Source organism: Drosophila biarmipes, chromosome X (genome assembly GCF_025231255.1).
Source record: "Drosophila biarmipes strain raj3 chromosome X, RU_DBia_V1.1, whole genome shotgun sequence".
NCBI classification, from domain to species: Eukaryota; Metazoa; Arthropoda; class Insecta; order Diptera; family Drosophilidae; genus Drosophila; species Drosophila biarmipes.
Window position 1 is genome coordinate 5,994,367 of NC_066611.1, and position 20,931 is coordinate 6,015,297.

The 20,931-nt window shown below is 40.7% G+C and overlaps 1 protein-coding gene across 3 annotated transcripts; it reads left to right on the forward strand.

The window, feature by feature from the left end:
• The first annotated feature begins 1,286 nt into the window (after positions 1-1,286).
• On the forward strand, positions 1,287-12,587 carry LOC108024746 (neprilysin-3). 3 transcript variants are annotated; one of them, XM_017094853.3, is made up of 9 exons: positions 1,287-1,564; positions 4,435-4,551; positions 5,700-5,862; positions 5,925-6,045; positions 6,778-7,092; positions 7,162-7,656; positions 8,456-9,285; positions 10,682-10,824; positions 10,888-12,587. In XM_017094853.3, the coding sequence occupies exons 1-9, from the start codon at positions 1,553-1,555 to the stop codon at positions 11,062-11,064; spliced, it is 2,373 nt and encodes a 790-aa protein (XP_016950342.1). In that variant the 5' UTR covers positions 1,287-1,552; the 3' UTR covers positions 11,065-12,587. The 3 variants fall into 3 exon arrangements, with proteins under 3 accessions (XP_016950342.1, XP_016950341.1, XP_043949321.1); XM_017094852.3 differs by lacking the exon at positions 1,287-1,564 and adding an exon at positions 3,200-3,377; XM_044093386.2 differs by lacking the exon at positions 1,287-1,564 and adding an exon at positions 3,200-3,343.
• Positions 12,588-20,931: the final 8,344 nt, after the last annotated feature.

Consider the following 20,931-nt stretch of genomic DNA (forward strand, 5'->3'; position numbering starts at 1 on the left):
ATGAAACCTTTTTAGAGTCTTTGCAAATGAATTTTAATATAGTTTTTATATTAAAAATGGGTACTGGCTCAGCCATTCTTTGCAAAGCATTCGTTTCCCTCCCTCAATAAAGCCACAAAAATGGGAGACTGGCTTATTTCCATATTCAGAATACTCTATATAATGCGTTACGATGTGTGAATCTTATGATGTGTTCCTTTTTTTTTTTATTATTTTCTGGTGTATAGAACACGATAATTTGTTGGGTCATTAAAGATGTGCACGACACGGGCCAGGGTCGTCGAGGGTTATAGGGGGCTGTTAGTATTGGTTTAGCCACCCGAGAGGCTGAGGCATATCATTGGCAACACAGGGTCGGCCTGCTTTTAAGATCGCCCGAAATGCATCTTTTCACTTGCCCATGGATATGAGTATATTTTACATATTTACATAGCTTGTTGTGTATCTGATTCACACCTTTCAGGTGAGAGGAGGGGTGGCTTGCAGGCGGCCAAACAATACAGGCGCGTTGTGCCGATAGAAAACGAAGAGCCAGTGCAAACTATTTGCTTTCTCGCTTGTGACGTAAAGCGAATTTAGGTCGGGCGATAGGGTAATACTGCTGGAATCCCAACCATTAAGTAAGTTTTTATTTTTGTCTGAAGTAGGAAAGATAGTGAAATTGAATGGTTGTGACTTTTGCCTTTCGACTGATGGGTTTATTGAAGACTTTTTGTAGGTTTTACTAGCAGAAAAAAATATATTGCTTTTTTAAAATGTAAATGTTTAAAGAAGCTTTACAATAATTATTTAAGCTACTTAAATTATAAGTTTTATAAAAACTATTTAAATAACTTCATATGCAGAAAAGCATAATGATGAATTAACTACTTTTTTTTTGATTTTTTTTCTACATTATGTATAAGTAATTAATTAGCTAAATATTTTCGTAAATAAGGAAATTAAAAATAAATATATACAAATAAAGTAGTCTTTGAAATGTTCAAAAACAAAATATTCTTAAAAATAAACTAACCGTTAGTTGACAGGTATTCGATAATATCCTTGAAATCGATAGGCAATTAGGCCGCCCTATCGATAGGCTGGCGGCCTTGGTCGCACAGCGTTGCCACCCGGCGCGCAGATCCTGCGCACTGTACCCAACTCTCCCGTCGAGGGTTCGAATCTCTCTGTTTGTGTGTGCTCTGCTCGTTACTACGTTTGTGTTATGGTTTTTCCTTCTCGGGGGAGGCCAACCACCCGCCTCCCAGCCCAGCGAGTGAAACTAGAGAGGAAAAGCTAGTTCGAGTGCGATTACCGCGGCTGCTGGCAGTCAGAGGCTCGTGCTGGCCTTGTTTGTTGGACACGGGACACCATTGCCGTTTTCTGGCTCAGAGCGGTTTGCGTGCTTAGATGAATTGCTGATCGCCCAAATGTAATTCCCATCGAGGGCCGCCAGAAAGCAGTCACACACTCGCAGGAAGTGCAACGAAATCGCAGCGAAAAAGCGTGGAAAGGCGAGCCGCAGGGAGCTGGAAAAATTGCATTGCCTTCTTTCGGGCGCACAAAGAAAATGAGCGCAAAGGTAGGCCAAGAGCGAGCCTCTCTTTTTCCCCGAGTGTGTGTGTGAGCGTGTGTGTGTGCGAGTGTGTTGGTGTATCTGTGAGATATCAGAAGTGCTGTGGGCCCCCCTAAATCACTTTGCCTCCCCCTGCCCTCCGAATCCAAGTTGTATTTCCCCCTGCAATTGAACAAATGCAGCCCAGCCACACCTCCTTGGAGCTACTCCCCCCACTTTTCCAACCGATTTTACGGCCCTTGGTATACAGAAATTGCAAGGAGTGCATCGTAAATTAAGCACTGTGATTTCCACCATAACCATATGCTATATGTGGTAGATGGTAATGGCATGCCACATCCTGGGGCCAGGACACGGGATCCAGGGAGTTGGCATAACGGCGGATAATGGCGAGTGGAGAGTGCTCGTGTTACCAGATTTCCACTCAATGCGATGCCAGTGAAGTCCGGCTCATCTGTTGCCCTGCAAGGGAGGGCCATAAAAGGCGTTTATTAACTGGCAGCCAGCCAAGAACGCACTATGGACTCTCGGATATGATCCAGTTCATTCTACACCCCGCGATTTTATGCATTGAAAATGGGAAATGTATATCTGGATAGAGGTTTCACTCGATTTGTTCTTCATAACCACTAGTCACTAAAAATATACTTTTCATTTCATACTTTCATTACTCTCTAAACTTGTTATGTATTATATCCTTGTAGTAAGGGCTATTTTATAATGTTGATTTACCCATTAATTTTGATTAGTTTCCGCGTCCTTCGTCTGCCATTTCATTAGCCGGATTGATTTGCGAAAAAGGAGTGCTCGTTGGGCATTATGCCATTCAATGTTTGTTTACATTCAACAATCTGCTAAATGTCAGTGGGTGACCAGTTGTGTTTACATTTGGCTGAAAGCGATGTCTTTACAGGAAATTAGGCTAAAGGGTCTGGACTTTGAAGTACCCTGGTACTTAATGTGAAAGCCATTTTATATGATAAGCCGGTGTTTTATACTATTACTATTAGAAGGCATCACATCAAAGTATCTATAAGCAATCTGAAGTCTTAAAAGGCCTTTGAGCCCTTGGTTTTTAGCCTGTTTCAACGCTGCTGCCAAATTAGGCCTATATCATGCCATGTTTAAAAGCAAATTACACATATAAATCTAAGTCAAAGGCTGAGAGATGCCAATATGCAGTCAGATTACACCTCGAGCCACATTTATGGGCACCCAAATCGTGTGAGATACGCGTAATAGCTTGCATCTGGCGCCTGTCCAACCTGCCATTCCATAGATACATCTATAGATATCCCAAATATTCGGTATACCATAGATGGGTGTAAACAATTAATATAGAAATGCACATAAACAGTGGCGAATGTTAATTGAACACATATGCACAGACATTGTTTTGTTTGGCTTTGCCTCTCCTTTTCATTAGATACTTCCACTTCGCCCGCTGTATCTGTGTAAACGGTGGATACATATACATCCCCCCGGCGCACACAGCCGCAGGCTAGTCAATTAATTTGTGTACAATGCAAAACTATTCGATACAACGTGCCGGGCGGCCGCAGATACTTTCTGGATCGAGTTTGGGGCATTGCGGAATTGGGGGCTTGCGAGCGCCGGCGGCGCTGCGTCGTTCCTGTCTGGAAGCTCAGTGCCTTCCCAGCGGTCATGGGCTGAACACGAAAAGTGCCGCTGCCGCGTTCCGTTATCGTTCGTACCGCTCATCCCACTGGAAAGCCCAAAACAAACACCGAACTCGCTGTCCTACGCGTGGAGATACAGATACAGGTTGCCAAAAATGTGGATCTCCGACTGCCGCTCGGTAGGCCCGTCGTTCACCTAGAGATACATCGAAACAATGCACACCGTACATCCATCGGTTCTATATCTTTATGTGTTTGGGCTACTCAGTCCCTAACATATGGAATGGTTTAGTTTGATGGCGGCCATAAAACGCTGACAAGTGTTTGAAAGCGATGGGTGCTATTAACCCTGGGACGGGTAGTATATCTTGGGGATTGGCTATACTCAAAGATGGTTTTTGGGGATGAAAAGTTGGAAATGGGTGTATTATAGACTATATTCATAGTTTGTTTAGTACAACAGTGTAAAATAGTAAGCCTTAATGAAAATAAATTGTAGAAGGTAATGGTGCACCATGACTAGGCAGTCCCATAATTTAAAAATTATAGATAGCTTGTTAAAGGCAGAACAGAACTGGGAGATATAGAAAAAAAGATATATGCATATTACTCACAGAATATACATATTAATAAGGCATTCCTAATAATATATATTTTATAGGAAGGGAATTCTGATTTTTTTTATTAGAGATTATAATTTAGAAAAAAAATTTACAATAATAAGTTCAAATTTATGTTTTGATTAACAGAAAATAGGTGTTAGCCATTCAACTAAAGGGTATTAGGCAATATTTTGTAGTTATGTTTGGAAACTCGCACTTCTATTCCATTGAATTTACTGATAAGTGGTGATAACACTGTTATGAGTATGTGAAACCCCAATAAATGTGTGCACATTTTTCCCAAATCATTAGACAAAGACGTAAATCTGCTGACACAAGGGTTAAGTGTAGCGCTACACTTCTGAATACATAGTGGCCCATGGGAAATGTCTGGCAGGGGGGATGTGAGAGAAAAAAAAAAGCACAAGGCGCTGAGTGAGCGCTAAAGAACTCGCGATATCTACACAATCGGCACACAAAAAAGCTCTGCCAGCGCCACTTTATGCACGCTCTACCGACCCACAGATACTCTTGGCCGCCTATCAGATGCCCTACTAAGTGGGGTGCCCTTTCTTTTATGTTGTACGCCCAAGATTAGATACTTAAATACATTGCCATTTGAATCCCTTTGCAGATGACGCGCTACAAGCAAACCGAATTCACGGAAGACGACTCGAGCTCCATCGGCGGCATTCAATTGAACGAGGCGACCGGCCACACTGGCATGCAGATACGCTACCACACCGCGCGGGTAAGTTAGAGCCCTGCCCCACACCCTCCACACAGTGCCCACTCGGCACTGAGCTCCATCTGCATCTCTGTGCGATGGCAATGGCCCAAAAACGAACCTCAAATGGGGCCAACATGAGCGTTTTTCTCATTGCCCGAAGGTTGCCATTTGACAGTGAAAATTCTGCTCTCATCTGTGGGATACGCTGGTGTGAGCTTTCCATTCAGTGGGATTTACATAAGTACCCTACCACTCGGCGGGGTAACCAGGACTTTAGAAGGCGGTTCGCTATGAGCACAAACTTGTGGTTAAAATCATGAAGGTATCAAATCTTTCATCAGGCAAATATTTTTGAAGTTTTATGCTACCATATTTTTTGTGTATCTTAAAGATATTTTTGTGATATTTGAAATATTGAAAACTTGAAGGTTATAAATTGTTTTAAATTAAGCATAACTAGTTAATGTGCTATTCTGTAATAGAAAAGAAGACACATTTTTTTATCAGACAAAATAGCTTTTTTTTAAATTTTTCTAAACGATTTTTCTTGTGTATTTTAAAGATATTTCTGTAATTTTTGAAAATATTGAACATCCAAATTGTTCTTAAAAATTGTTTTAAAATCCATATAACTAGTTAACGTTATACTATTATAGAAAAAAGATGTAGGTTTTTTTAATCATGCAAAATAATTTTTTTTTTACTTTTTTTATACTACTTTTTTGTGTATCTTAATCTATTAATTATATATAATTTTTTCTTTTGAAATACTGAGCATACAAATTTGTGTTATTCATACATTTAAAACTAATATTTCTGGTAAAACACATACATTTTTTATTTGGCTTCCCATAAGTGATTATTATTTGCGCAGCGTATTTTTGAGTCGATGTAGCCCCGGAAAATGCACTTCTACAGCGCCCATCTTTTCATCTCGGGCGATATATGGGGGAATTAAGCCGCAAATGACTTGGGTCTGCGAAATTGATCTGATCTAGACACAGATGCCCATGTGTACACAAGTTTGAACTCATTTGAACCGCCGCCGTCTTGTTTGGGGATTGTTTACAAAACACAGCGCTGGGGAAGATTTATGGGGGAGGGAGCTTTTGTGCCGCCATTGGAGGCCGGAATGATTGGATGATAATGGGAGACTCTCATTGCCGCAGGCCACATGGAATTGGCGCTCGAGGAACAAGACGGAGAAATGGCTGCTCATCACCACCTTTGTGATGGCCATCACGATCTTCACCCTGCTGATCGTCCTTTTCACAGACGGCGGCAGCAGCGATGCGACCAAGCACGTCCTCCATGTCCAGCCGCATCTGAAAGGTAGGGATAAAAGTCCGCTTTTGGCCCAAAAACCCTTTGGCTAACTAACCTTTTCGTTACAGAATGTCCTTCCGGAAACGAGCTTCCCTGCTTAAACAAGCACTGCATCTTTGCCTCCAGCGAGATCCTCAAGTCCATCGACGTGACCGTGGACCCCTGCGATGACTTTTACGGATATTCCTGGTGAGTTATCGTAAAAAATTGAAAATTTCCATGATCCTGCTCAGTTTTAGAAGATTTTTTACTTTGAGATCCATAGAAAATTAAGAATTAAAATTATCTCTTGTTAATAGATGAAAAATCAAGTACAGATTAAGAAAAATCAAAAAATCAAGACGAAAGTACTCTTGGATTTTTTTTGCTTGTTGTTTTCTTGATATTAAAAAAAAAAGAATGGAAAAAGTCCTAGATCAAACGTTTAGTTTTGTTTTTACATATTTGAGAAGAAACGTTCTTAATATCAAGACAAAAGTACTCTTGATTTGGTTGGATTTCAAGAACTTAAATTTTAAATTTAAAGTGAATCCATCTTACAGCAACCAGATAATCACTTATTAGAGAAAAAATAAGAAAAATCAAGACGAAATTACTCTCGAAATCAAGATGAAAGTACTCTCGAAATCAAGATGAAAGTACTCTCGAAATCAAGATGAAAGTACTCTCGAAATGAAGATGAAATTACTCTCGAAATCAAGATGAAAGTACTCTCGAAATCAAGGAGAAAGTACTCTCGAGTTTGTTTTATAATTTTTTCTTATTTTTTATTCTTTTTTATGTATAAATAACGGAATAACATTTAAGTTAACAGTTGAGAAACGTCCTTAAAATCAAGACAAAAGTACTCTTGTTTTTTTTTAATGAAAAGATCTTGAACAGCTTTGAAGAATTGATTTTAAAATTGAATCGATCTTGCAGCAATCAGTGGATCAAGAACAACCCCATTCCCGAGGGCAAGTCCACGTGGGGCACCTTTGGCAAGCTGGAGCAGATGAACCAGCTGATCATCCGCAATGTGCTGGAGAAGCCGGCCAAGAGCTTCAAGTCGAACGCGGAGCGCAAGGCCAAGGTGTACTATGAGTCCTGCCTGGACGCGGACGAGCACATGGAGAAGCTGGGGGCCAAGCCCATGAACGATCTCCTGGTGCAGATCGGCGGTTGGAACGTGACCAAGAGCGGCTACAACGTGACCAACTGGACGATGGCCAGCACCCTCAAGACTCTGCACAACAGGTGGGTGGTGGTCGTGTTAAAAACCATTAGGTTATCAACGGGCTAATGTCAACTTGTCCCCCTTTTCAGATACAACTTCAACTGCCTGTTTGGCTGGGCGATTGGGGAGGACGACAAGAACTCCTCCCGCCACGTCATCCAGATCGACCAGGGTGGCCTGACGCTGCCCACCGCCGACTACTACAACAACAAGACGGACAACCACCGCAAAGTGCTCAACGAGTACATTGAGTACATGACCAAGGTGTGCGTCCTGCTGGGCGCCAACGAATCGGATGCCCGGGCCCAGATGATCGGCGTCATTAACTTCGAGAAGAAGCTGGCCAACATCACGATTCCCCTGGAGGATCGTCGCAACGAGGAGGCCATGTACCACCCCATGCAGCTGCGCCAGCTGGCCAAGCTGGCCCCGTTCCTCAACTGGACGGATCATTTCGACAATGCCATGCAGATGGTGGGTCGCCGGGTCACCGACGACGAGGTCGTGGTCGTCTACGCCCCCGACTTCCTCAAGAACCTCTCGGACATCATCCTCAAGATGGAGCAGAGCGAGGAGGGAAAAATGTGAGTTAACTTGGGAAATACTTTAAGAAAGACACAGAACTTCTAGTAGGTACGAACTTTGCCAGCATCTTAAAGTAAAATAACCTTTGATGTGATTAGCATATTTTCAAATCCCAAATACTGTACTAAAGAACGTTTCTAGAATGACTTCACTGATAACCCTTAAAGGAATGCATATCCGTTCAAAGAAAAAAAAAGCCGATTTGAGACGGAAATGTCTATTGCTTAAAAAGATAAAATACATTTTACGACATGTATTTTATTTCAAGAACTTAGTGTTCTTATATTAAATATTTTAAACTATTTAACATTTTTCTAAACTAAATTATAAATAAATAAATCATAATAGTTTTTATTTTTTTTATTTTTAATTTTTTATTCAATAGAGATATGTTATATTAGAATAATACTTACTTTGGACAAGCAGTTTTAGGAACTAATTTAATATATAATTATAATTAGCAACTACACTACATTACCCGGATATACTTATGAGTATACTTTACTTGGAATATTTTTTAATATGAGAATTCCTAATATTTTTAATATTTCTCATGCTTGGAAATGATGAATACTTAAGAGAACATTTTATAAAAGTATATAAAAATCAAGCTAGTACATAGATAATACTAAAATTAATATTTGAAAAAGAAGAAAAGTCCTTCGGCCTAGGAGGTCCTTGGACGCAACAGAACTTATTTTTCTGATTATCTTATATAGGTGATCTCCTCACCAGTTCTATCATTATGGTTATTTAAATGCTCTCGACTTTAAAGTGCCTAATCCTCATCCCTTGCAGCACCCTGAACAACTATCTCGTCTGGCAGGCGGTTCGCACCCTGACCAGCTGCCTGTCGAAGCCCTTCCGGGACGCGTACAAGGGCGTGAGGAAGGCCTTGATGGGCTCGGATGGCGGCGAGGAGATCTGGCGCTACTGCGTCTCGGACACCAACAATGTGGTTGGCTTCGCCGTGGGCGCGATCTTCGTGCGCCAGGCCTTCCATGGCGAGTCGAAGCCGGCGGCCGAGCAGATGATCGCCGAGATACGCGAGGCCTTCAAGATGAACCTACAGAACCTGACCTGGGTGGACAAGCAGACGCGCGAGAAGGCCATCGAGAAGGCCAACGAGATCTCGGACATGATCGGCTTCCCCGACTACATCCTGGACCCCGTCGAGCTGGACAAGAAGTACGCCGAGCTGAACATCACGCCGAACGCCTACTTCGAGAACAACATCCAGGTGGCCATCTACAATCTAAAGAGCAACCTGAAGCGGCTCGACCAGCCGGTGAACAAGACCAACTGGGGCATGACCCCGCAGACGGTGAACGCCTACTACACGCCCACCAAGAACCAGATCGTCTTCCCCGCCGGCATCCTGCAGACGCCCTTCTTCGACATCAACAACCCCAAGAGCCTGAACTTCGGCGCCATGGGCGTGGTCATGGGCCACGAGCTGACCCACGCCTTCGACGACCAGGGGCGCGAGTACGACAAGTTCGGCAACATCAACCGCTGGTGGGACTCCAAGAGCATCGAGCGCTTCAACGAGAAGTCCGAGTGCATCGCCCGCCAGTACAGTGGCTACAAGATGAACGGACGCACGCTCAACGGCAAGCAGACGCTGGGTGAGTGGAGTGGGTCTCGGGATGTTGGTCCTTAATTTTAGAAAATCGCAGAGATTTTTTCATTTTTAAAATACTTTTTTTTTTATTTAAAGACTTGTATATTGCCACTTTGAAATGGTGGATTTTTAAGATAGTCTCCCGATTAGAAAACAATTCATTTGGATATTCTTTTATCTCAAAAATGTTATAACTTAAAGTGAAAGATCACATGAGCTTAGGGTTCCATTATGAAGAGGTCCTATCCAGAAGTTTCAGACTTATATAAGACCTGCAAGGAAAAGAACCCTTAAAGCTTCTTTTGTATTTTTCGGCGTGTTGTAGATAGATTTCTTTCGCTCTGTAAGGATATAAAAATGGGCTTTACAAAGATAATGTAAATATAAGGTTCTTTAATATTGTTTAAAATGGATTTTCTATATTTACTTAAGAGATCAATGAATCGCTTGGTATTTCGAGTCTGTAATGTATCTGTATTCAACTTTAAATCATATTTTACCGCCCTTAAAAAGGTAGACCAGTGTTGGTTTAACGCGAGAAATCTTTTGCAACACTAAAACATATTTAATAACTCAAGTGAATAGGACTATCTGGTGAAGAATTGGAGTAGGCATCTAACAGCAAGATGAAGAAACAACATTTTTGGCAGTCCTAGAACGTTTATTCCTTCTATTAGATAAGGTTTTCCTCTGAAATAAGGAATAATCCTATATAAGGGCTAACGGACCTGGTCAACCACTGCACCCGTTTCAATAACAGGCACTTTGCCCTTAATCGAAAGGCCTGCTCGGAAAAATTCGAATAGAGGAAAATTGTTTGGAAAACCCAGTAGGTGAGGTTTAAGGTAGCCTTTATGAGCTGTCACCTCGCCGCCGGTGGTAGCTGTGTGAGTAGAGCTGACTCCCAGTTGTAACATCAAAACCACCGGTCCGGGTTCGAGTCCCGGTAAGTTGAAATGGCATGGCTTCCCGATCCCTCCTAACTTGCATTCGTTGGTATAATATAACAACATTTCCGAATAACAACTCTCGTAGCTCTGAACAAACCCAATTTAGAATTAAGCATAAAGTGAACCCAATAAAAAAAATCTCTGCATTGAAAAAAAACAAATCTAGAATTAAGTAAAAAGTTAATACAAAAAAAAAAAATTAAAAAAAAAAATATAATGAAATAAAAAAAAGTGTACCTTAAAAAAAAAAACAAAAAAATATTTTGCTTTTGTTAACCGGAATAGAGACTTATATTATTTTGTATAGGAAAAGATAAATATTTTCCATTTGTTTTCCATGTTAAACCAAATAGTGTTTTTTTTTTTATTTTCCATTTAATATAAATAATTTATTTAAATTTTAATAAAGTAGATTTATATAAATCTTTTTTATTATTATTAATTCAATAGGCGAAAACATAGCCGACAATGGGGGCCTGAAGGCGGCCTACCACGCCTACCAGCGCACCAAGAGCGACCGCGACGTGGATGTCCTGAAGCTGCCCGGCCTGAATCTCACCCACTCGCAGCTGTTCTTCGTGTCCTTCGCCCAGGTGAGTACTTTCCTCCATCAGTGGGAGTCTCACAGCTAATAGTGATCAATTTCCCCCGACCAGGTCTGGTGCTCCAGCACCACGGACGAGACGAACCTGCTGCAGATGGAGAAGGATCCGCACTCGCCGTCGCAGTTCCGGGTGATCGGCACCTTGTCGAACATGAAGGAGTTCGCCGAGGTGTTCCAGTGCAAGCCCGGCAAGCGGATGAACCCCACCGAGAAGTGCGAGGTGTGGTAGAGGGAACAGCCCGAACCCGATCTCAGAACGAGCCAAAGATAGAGATAGCGATGGAGGTCAAGCCAAAGCTCGGGAGATCCTATCTGCCGGACCTTATGGCCTAGGTTATGCCCGCTTTTTGTTTGCCATTTGTCTTTTTGTCTTTTTGTCGAAAGACCGTCAGTCATTGTGCCTAAGAAAATGATCGAAACTGACGATAAATTCACGGTCGTGCTCCGAGGGATTCAAGGATCCTGGAGCGGGATCTAGGGGACCTTTAACTACATTTGAATGTGAACGCACGAGCTACCAACTATATGGGGTGGGTGTGTGCGCTATGGAACACAGAAACATACACCCAATGGGGCTGATATACATATATATATATATATAGATATGATAACGATAAACCGTAAATGTAACTTAGCTATTTGTAGAACTATCCATGTATATTGTATTATAATGATACAAGGTTCGCAGCTCGCAGCCCGAGGATGGGTTTTCTTTTATCTGTGCTCCGCTCTTTTTTACAACTCTGTATCTTGGCATTCTAGAGAATTCGAAAGTTCCCAACCTTTTTTCAGAAAAACACCTTTAAGTCGAAGTTCCTAAGTTAGGGATAGGAGTGTAGAGAAGGTCTAGGGGCAGTGTGAAATCGAAGGAGATGGAGATAGAGATGGGAGTGTCGAGTGAGAGGCGAACAGTGTGCTTTTGAGTTGCCAGAAACAACTGAGTGATTACGTTTAAAATGTATTTAAGTTCACTTGTTTTCTTAGTATGCAATTTGTTGATTTATCTTTAATTTACCATCCTATGAAGCAGAGGAAGAAACTCAAATAAACACCAATTAACTAATAATTGCTCAGATACTGAGATACATAGCCAACCGAACGCGTTTTCTTTTGTACGAAGGAAAAACATATCAGACCAAGATGATGTGAGCCAACCAGAGCCAACAGCAGCCACGTAAATCTATGGAATTTAAATAGGCACCAAATCGAAATCAGTCCCAGAGTCTAGCTATAAGATACAGAACACTCAGTCACAGATCTTCGCCTGAAGGAAATTCGAGTCACTTTCCCTTTAGTTTCTGTTAGATTCAGATACAAGCGAAGAATGCATTTATCCTTAAGTTTCGTTTTTCCCTCCCTAAATCAAATGCAGAACACCGTTTGTTCTTGTATTATAGAAGCATTTATGATTTTCCCCAATCATTTCGTGGGGCAGGGGAATGGAGAGAATGGGGGGTGGGTGGTTGAGGGGGCGTACTATCGAAACCCCCCTGTATCCATGGCGGCATCCAGCCGACGACTTTTGTATTCTATATATGTACTATATGATAGTTGAAGAAACGATAACTATAATACAAATATTGAAACATTATTATTATACAAGCTACATATACATTAACTGAATGTTTAAATGCAAATTATTTTTATTGTCTATTAATAAAGTGTATATGTGTGTGCATGTATGCATTTGCAAAACAGAAACAAACAATAAAGAACGCTACAGTCGAGCATCCCGACTATGGGATACCACTACTCACCGCACTGTTATACCATTTATTGTCTATAAAAATTAAGGGTATCATAGGTATTCGTCACTTCTGGGACGTTAAATAGAGAGCTGAGCAAAAAGGAGCCTCAGAACATACTTTACAAGGCAATATCCACAGCAATTTCCGCAATTTTTGAGGTTTTCTAAGCCTAAATAAATTTTCACAGCCATTGCTGAAATTCAGGAAAAGCGCCAGCGGAAAAGCCTGCTTGGTGAACCGACTTCAGAATTGGAAATGTTTTGGAAAACCCAGTAGGTGAGGCTTAAGGTAGCTTTTATGAGCTGTCACCTCGCCGCCGGTGGTAGCTGTGTGAGTAGAGCTGACTCCCAGTTGTAACATCAAAACCACCGGTCCGGGTTCGAGTCCCGGTGAGTTGAAATGGCATGGCTTTCCTTCCAATTCCTCCTCATTTGCTTTCGTTGGTGCAATATAAAAATATAACAATGGAAATAACTAGCTCTCGTAACTCTGAACAAAACTAAATTTAGGATTAAGCATAAAGTGAACCCAATTAAAAAAAAAAGAAAAAATAACAACGGCATTGATTAACAAAAAAAAAAAAGGATTCAGTAAAAAATGTACCTAAAAAACAAAAAAAATATTTTATTTTTGTTAAGCAAAATAGCATTTTTTCTTGTATGAAATATGATAGAAGTATATAATTTTTTATCTTTTCCGTATTTCGTTATAATGAGTTTCCAATCCAAATGCCCCCCTCTTTTTTCGACTATTTTTAAACCATGACCAACGGTACAACGTACAACATACGAGGCGACTGAAACAGCAACTTTGTTGCACGCATATGTCCATCTCTGTCGCACACCCTTTAGCTGATCCATCGAATATGGCGTTTTCTTTTTTATTTTTTCCAAAATTAATTAATGGGAATTATTATAAAATAAATGTAACCCATTAAGAATATTTCAAGGTGTATCAGAGTAACCGCTCTTCATAGCGACGAAGAAAAATTGCCGACATTTTCGCAACTGCCGACTCTTAAAGTGGTCGAACTTTGACTTTATGACAAAGTTCTAATAAACTTTTGGTGTTGTGGCGCACTCGCACACACAGAGGGGGTGAAGCCCACACACTCTGGCCCACATTGGTGGGTATACAGAAATGCCAGCAAATTGCTTACATAATAAATAATAATAATAGCGTGCGATTTTTAGCGCAATTTAAATTTATTTATGGCACTTGTTTGTTCGCATGTCATGCGCAAGTTTCAGCCAGACACTTTTGCGCCCACAGAGAATCGACGCACACACACAGGTGGAGTCGGTGGAGTCGGGGAGTCGGGGGAGTCGGTGGTGTGTGGTGACTCGGTGGTTGTGCCGCAAGGTGGGGCAGCGGTTGCCAGAGTCCTTCGTCGGATTTGCCTATTTTTATCATTGCGGCTTATCCCGGCTGCCTGGCAACCGGCAGGCGAGCGAATCGAAGCTGCTTAGTGGGAGCGCTGTCGACTCATAAATCCTGCCTGCGGCACAGCCTCTGCGGCCTGGACGTCCTCGACCTGCCGTCTTATCGCATTCCCCCAATCGAACCCGGAGCCAGAAGGCCCGGCAAAAACCCGGGGTCAGATGGAGATGGGCTGCTTAAATGGCAATTAGGCAGCCGCACTTACTGACAGCTTCCTTGGGCCGTTGATTATGCCGTTGTTGTGAGCCAGCGAATGATGTCATCGGGGTGTCTGCGGCTAATTAATGCAATCCAGGTCGCAAAATGGGGCGATGCATGTTCACAGGTCCCAAAAGTTGGCGTTTCCCAGAGCCGAGATTAATCACCTCCGGCCTGGAACCCTTATCCAGTGCTTTTTCTGCCGCTATTATTAGTACTTTTAGGCGCTAAGGCTTAAAAAAACATTTTTATCTTGCTTCACTTTATCACAACTTTTCTTAAATCATTGACATTTATACTGCTAATTCAATATAACACTAGTTTATCCTCCAAATGAGTTTTTTTTTAGAGCCTATGCTTTTTTTTATCTTATTTTTCAAATGTATAATAGTCCACTGATCTTAAAAACATTAAAATCTATTCTTTGTAAATTGTAATTAATTAAAATCAATAAGAGACTTTTGAATATTAAGAAGAATGCATCAATTATTAAAATAGCTTACATCTCTAAGAAAACACAATTTTTCCTGGTATTAATGATGAGTTAAAGGAACAATTCGTAGTACATTTTACAAGTGGAATTCTTATTTTGTCTTAAAAAAATATTCTAACATATTCTAAAATATTCTTAAATATTCTAAAATATTCTAAAATATTTTAAAATATTCTAACATATTCTAAAATATTCTAAAATATTCTATAATATTCTATAATATTCTAAAATATTCCAAAATGTTCTACAAATATTTTCTTATATTCTAAATGAAAAAAAAAACAATTTTAGGCATCCTATTTATGCAATTTTGGAAGTTTTCTAAGCCTAAATAAATTTTCACAGCCATGGCTGAAATACAGGAAAAGCGCCTCTCCAGGTAGGTGGATGCTTCTAAAGAAACACTCAAAAAAATGACGTCTGCATTTGAGAACAAATATTTGTAATTATTTTTTAAACAAAAAAAGTTTTTTCTTATTTAAGCCATTTCTTTTAATCAAGAAAACGTGTCGTAAAACATAAAATTTATTTGGAAATAATGAAATAAATAATGTCAGCGGAAAAGCCTGCTTGGTGAACCGACTTCAGAATTGTAACAGAGGAAATGTTTTGGAAAACCCAGTAGGTGAGGCTTAAGGTAGCCTTTATGAGCTGTCACCTCGCCGCCGGTGGTAGCTGTGTGAGTAGAGCTGACTCCCAGTTGTAACATCAAAACCACCGGTCCGGGTTCGAGTCCTGGTGAGTTCCTCCTCCTTCTTTTGCTTTTGTTGTTGTAATATAAAAACTACGGCATTGACTAACAAAAAAAAAAAAAACCAAAAAAATATATTATTTATTTAAAAATATTCCAAAATTTTCTACAAATATTTTCTTACATTCGAAATGAAAAAACAATTTTAGACATCCTATTTATATTAAACTTTATAAAAGAGACAGCAGGAAGTGCAGTGAGAGTGTAAAAGTGGCAGAAAGAGTTGCATAAGCGTTCCAAAAATGCCCAAAAAACGCTAAAAACACTTAAAAATGAAAATTTTTCCAGCACAAGCCATTCGTCTTAGCTCCCCAGTCAGTGTGCAGTTTTCCCGGCTGCTTTAAGGCAACAGTTGAAGCTCGGCAGCATGAGTCTTAAATTGTTTTCGAAAGTGCGCATTCCTGGGCGATTAGCATGATTAATGGGCAATGAAAACAAAACAATTTGAAGACTCGGCCAAACAACAAGTGCTTGGCAGTGAGTTGAGTGTAATTGCAATTAATATTATTATTGGTATTTGTTGCTGCCGCTGTTGCTTTGTTTATTATGCAGGCGAGTTATGGCTGCGGGTGCTTTGTGGGCCGGGGGCCTGCGTAAATATGCATATGCCTCGGCGTGGACATGTCCATAAAATAAGGCCCCTCCTGCACTCACTCAGGCATTCATTTGCTCGTTTGTTTATTTATGTTAATTTAAATCAACATGCAAAAATTAGCACATGACACAAAGAGGATGTGGATGTGGATGTGGCTGTGGCTGAGGATGAGGACGAGGACGAGGACGAGGAGGTGGCTCTGGAGGATGGGAACGAGGTGAGTGGGCGTAGGCGGAGATAAGTTTTGTGAATTTGCGGCGTGGCTCGAAAACATTTAATTTATTTAATTACTTGCCCCTTAATTTGCATATTTAAATGAATTGCCGCAAAGCCAAGGCAAGTGTTTGGCAGTGGGTGAAGTGCTGGCTAATAACTAGATGACACGCCGCCAGAAGGGCGCAGTCGCCAGGATGATATAATGTGTGTGCGCCGCCCCGGGGGCCCGACTTCTAACCCGAAATCGGGTGTACACCTATCAAAAATGGGGATTAAAATGATCCTAAGGTATGCAGGATTGTGAGAATTTATGTGCTTAACATGTAAAAGGATTTTCTGTATTTGATTTGTGCTTTAAAATTATTGTCGAAGCTTGGAAGGGAGTTAAAAGTCCACTTATATACCTTATTTTGCAGGTTAAGTAATAAATTTTGCATTTTGAGTATAATAATTTAGGCAGATCCAATATTATTATGAAATTTTTGGTAATATTTCTTGCTGTGTTTTTAATTTATTGTGAATCCTATTTAACCCAGGTTAAATGTTATTATGAAGCCATAATTTTATTTCTTAACTTATTGGTAAATATGGAAACGTATTCGTTTCAAAGTTTTTTTAAAATTACCCAAATTAATTAGCTTTCCTTCACATTGTTTTTGTATTTAAATAAATATAAAATAAAATAATCAATTTTCAATTCAATATGATGACCCTTACATTATAGTTCAATTTTTTTTATCAGTACATCTATTAATATGTTATTTTTTTGTTAGTCAACGTAGAACATACACTGATTGATTATAATAGAAGCAATGTTTTTGGCCAAAATTTAAATGCACAAATATGTAGTGCCTGCGGTTTTGCCCAATTTCCATTCGATTTCTTTCCGCATTTATGGCTGTGAATTATTATTTTCCTCCCATTGAAAGTTGTGTACTTAACACAAGTTTGTGTCCAGACATTAATTGCTAAAATTTCTCGCCAAATGGCTGGAGGGGGCTTAAAAGGCTGAAATGAGATTTCAACCGCAAAACAACGGCAAACACAATTTTGGCTTTCGGAATTTCGCAATGTGATGTTCTCTATGCGGGCAATAAAATAACAATCAACGCAAGCCGCGGTCGCCGTTGCGATGGCGGGGATTCCCCCTGAGGCGGTAGAAGTGCTGCATAGTGGGGCATGGGGGCAAGCAAACAATGCCGAAACAAAGAAGGAACCACTCTGCCCCTAAACCATCAAATACCCTGGAGGAATCAGGGTTCTGAAAGGGATAGTTCCATTACAATACCCATTTACGATCTTCCATAGAAACTAATTTTGTCTGTTCAAAAAAAAGAGATATTATTGATAAGATAGGATATTATTTTAATTAAAATAAGTACTTGATAAGATATAATTTTGATAATATTACGTATTTTATCTAGATACAGGGCGTATGATCGATGCGTTAGCCAACTTGCTTTTTGCTCTCTTTCTCCATATATTTTAATTTGTTTCTCTTTATCGATATTAGAGATAAGATAGAAAAATGATGCAAATAAATGTACACTGCGAATATCAAATTGATATTTGTAGAATGGTATGACAGAGATTTAAAGAGAGAAAAATTATACTTGATAAAAATGTGTAGAAGGTATATTGCATTGTTGTTTTTTATTTTTTGATAGGAGTGTGGTGCTGCTCTATGATCATGGGTAATGCCTGTATATATACGGGTCTACAAGTTACTCAGTGTGATGCATCCTCCCAAATAGAACCCAGGGTATCCGAAACAAAAGGTTTCCTGCGGCCAAAAACTGCTGATGGGTTTTCCTGGGAGACCTGGGCGCACTTGCAGCCATCGCTTTGCAGTGGAAAAGTTGCTGGGCATGCGCTGGAGCGGACGAACAAAATAAATTAAATCGTTTAATTGAAGTAAATTGCCTATAAAATTGTTTTTCGAAAGTATCCGCAAGACTGGGGAGGCCCGGCCCATAATTGAGTAATAAATTCAAATATTTATTGCATCAACAAATGTACAAGTTGTGTTGTCGAATCTCGGGCTCCCAGGCCACTGGCCAAGTGTTAAGTGATGGGGGATCGGAATGGATGGCCGGCGAGGCTCCGGGCCATTTCAATTAGGTTCCCTACACAAGTTGGCCAATCCTTTCCCAAAGAAACATACTTTTGCACTTTTAAGCGCATGAAACAGCGGCGTGAGAAGAGAACGAGTTCGAGATGCTGGGGCCATCGGGGCGAATGCGTAATATGCATAAATATTGAATGACTTTTTGGTGTGACATCAAGCGATGTGCACTCAACACTTAAACACACCCACAGACAGTGGCCCGTATGTATATAATATATTATAAATATATATTTGTATGTGGGAGTGGGGGAAAGTAAAGTGAAAGCGTATGTAAAATACTTTCACGCGCCCAGTGAATAATTTAGGAGGCGAGAACACAGCGGCTCCCAAGTACGAAGGCACTGGCTCTGCGAATCCATCAAGTTGGCACCCCATCTCGGGCGCCTTCATCGAGCCACTCCCCGGCCAAAAAATGAGTTACTTTACATAACTAAGTAATTTCCAAGCTGCCGGGAGCGACAGAAACGTAAAATTATTATAAACAAACCATTCGGCAGTCGTAAAAAAAGGAAACGCACCGCGCACCCAAGCTGTCAAGTTGCCAGGCTCCCAGAGCAAGATGATGCCGAGGCAAAAATGAACAAAAAACCGCATAAAAGGTCCTCGCAAATTTTGTCATTATGCAAACATCGGCTGGCAAAGAGTATAAAATACAAAACATATTTAAATGCAATAAAGCAGGGCGAGGGCAGGGGCCTGGCGGGGATACGGACTCGGATGAGGCCCCGGGGGAGTGTAAATACTTGAAAGTGTGAAAACACGGAGTATGCCGATGGAATGTGGCCATCAACCCACTAGCTGAAATTGGCACGAAGGAGTGGAGGTAATATAGATCCAAGTAGGAAATTAGTTAGGCTGGTATTATGGGATATTACGATTTATATAAAATACTACTACTTCACTTCTTAAAATTGAGAGAAAGGAAGTTTTATTATTCATATGAGGCCTTTGGATTTTTTGGTGAATTGTATTAAATCTTCCTCTGAAGAATTCGTGTTGTTATATGATATATCAATTAATCCAGGGCTCTATATACTGAAAGAAAGGTGTAAGAGTGATAAATGTAAGTACGCCTTTTTCTGAAGAATTCGCGGTTTCGTTTTTAAATGATTACAACTATCAAATATGTTCTGTTGACTCATATATTTTCTTTTGATCTAAAGAATTTATGTGTAGTCCACTGGTATGTATCATAATTTTAAATATCATAAGAATTAAATATACACAAATACGCCATTTACTGAAGAATTCGCGGTTTCGCATTTGAATGATTACAACTATGAAATATGTTATGTATTACTCATTTGTGCCAAAGAATTCAGCTGTAGTTCTCTAGTATGTATCATGATTTTTAATATCATATCATTTATAATATCATAGCATTGGAAGACTTTCTTTCCATGCCACTGATAGATATACATATATCTTTGATTTTTACTGAAGAATTCGCGGTTACATATTTCAATGATTATAACTATAAAATATGATATGTAAGCCCATAATTTTTTTCTTTATTATAAATAATGATACAAATTCAAAAATAAATTAATTCAGTGGGTAAATAAAGGGCATTACCTGGAAAACCTATACACGTATGCCACCATAAGCAACCGAAAATGAGGTCAAGTTATCAGGAAATATGGAATCAGGTTGCCCTGTTTCGCCATCTTATTAGATTAATTGGATTTGCTGAATTTATGGCCGAGTGGCCGCAACAATGGAAAAGAGGCGACTACCTTCTCGGCGAAGATTCGCCTAAGTCCCTCGGAGGGCCCGGGGAAATAGTTGTCCTTCCGACTGCCCATCAATCAGATTAAAATTGAAATTCCTGCCGCTCAAATAGAGGGGATCCGAATGGAAACCGAGGCGCAGATAGGTTGGCTCACTTAATATTTGGCCAACAGCTTCGAGTGATTTACGGAGATTACGGCTTGAAAGGAGCAAGGATGGCGGAGCCGGGAGTGGGCAGGGGCAGGGGCAGGGCCAGGGCCAGGGGAAGCGGCTTTTGTAAGCTGATTTTCCTGCTGCCTTTGTCTAAACCGAATGCCGGCCACCCACTTGCAAGGCTGCCCCGGCTGCTCCGGCTGCTCTTTTGGATGCCCCACGGGGCCATTTGGAAGTCACTTCATTGCCTGCTGCATTATGAGTTAGTTGTGCGGCCAGCTAAAATGTTATACAATTTATTACGAGGCGAAGGACGCTCCGGACGCGCAGGACGAGCGGCCACCCAAGGAGCTGGGATAAAGGACTCGGGTCCGAGCCTAAGCTGCTGGAGCATGTCTTTTCTCGACTTTGGCTGGCTTCTGGCTATGCGACTGCCCGGCACCTGCCTGCCTTCCCCCGGCCACCTTTCACCTTGGCAGCCCTTCACCTGGCCACCGGGCCAGTGCATTCAATGCATTTCAATTGCCGGCCCAACGGCTGAACATAACATTTTAATTTTCCCTCTACGATGGCTTAGCTGTCACTGAATGCAATGCATTTTCGATCAGGAAAGCCGCTTTCCCAATCAATTGGCTGTAATCTC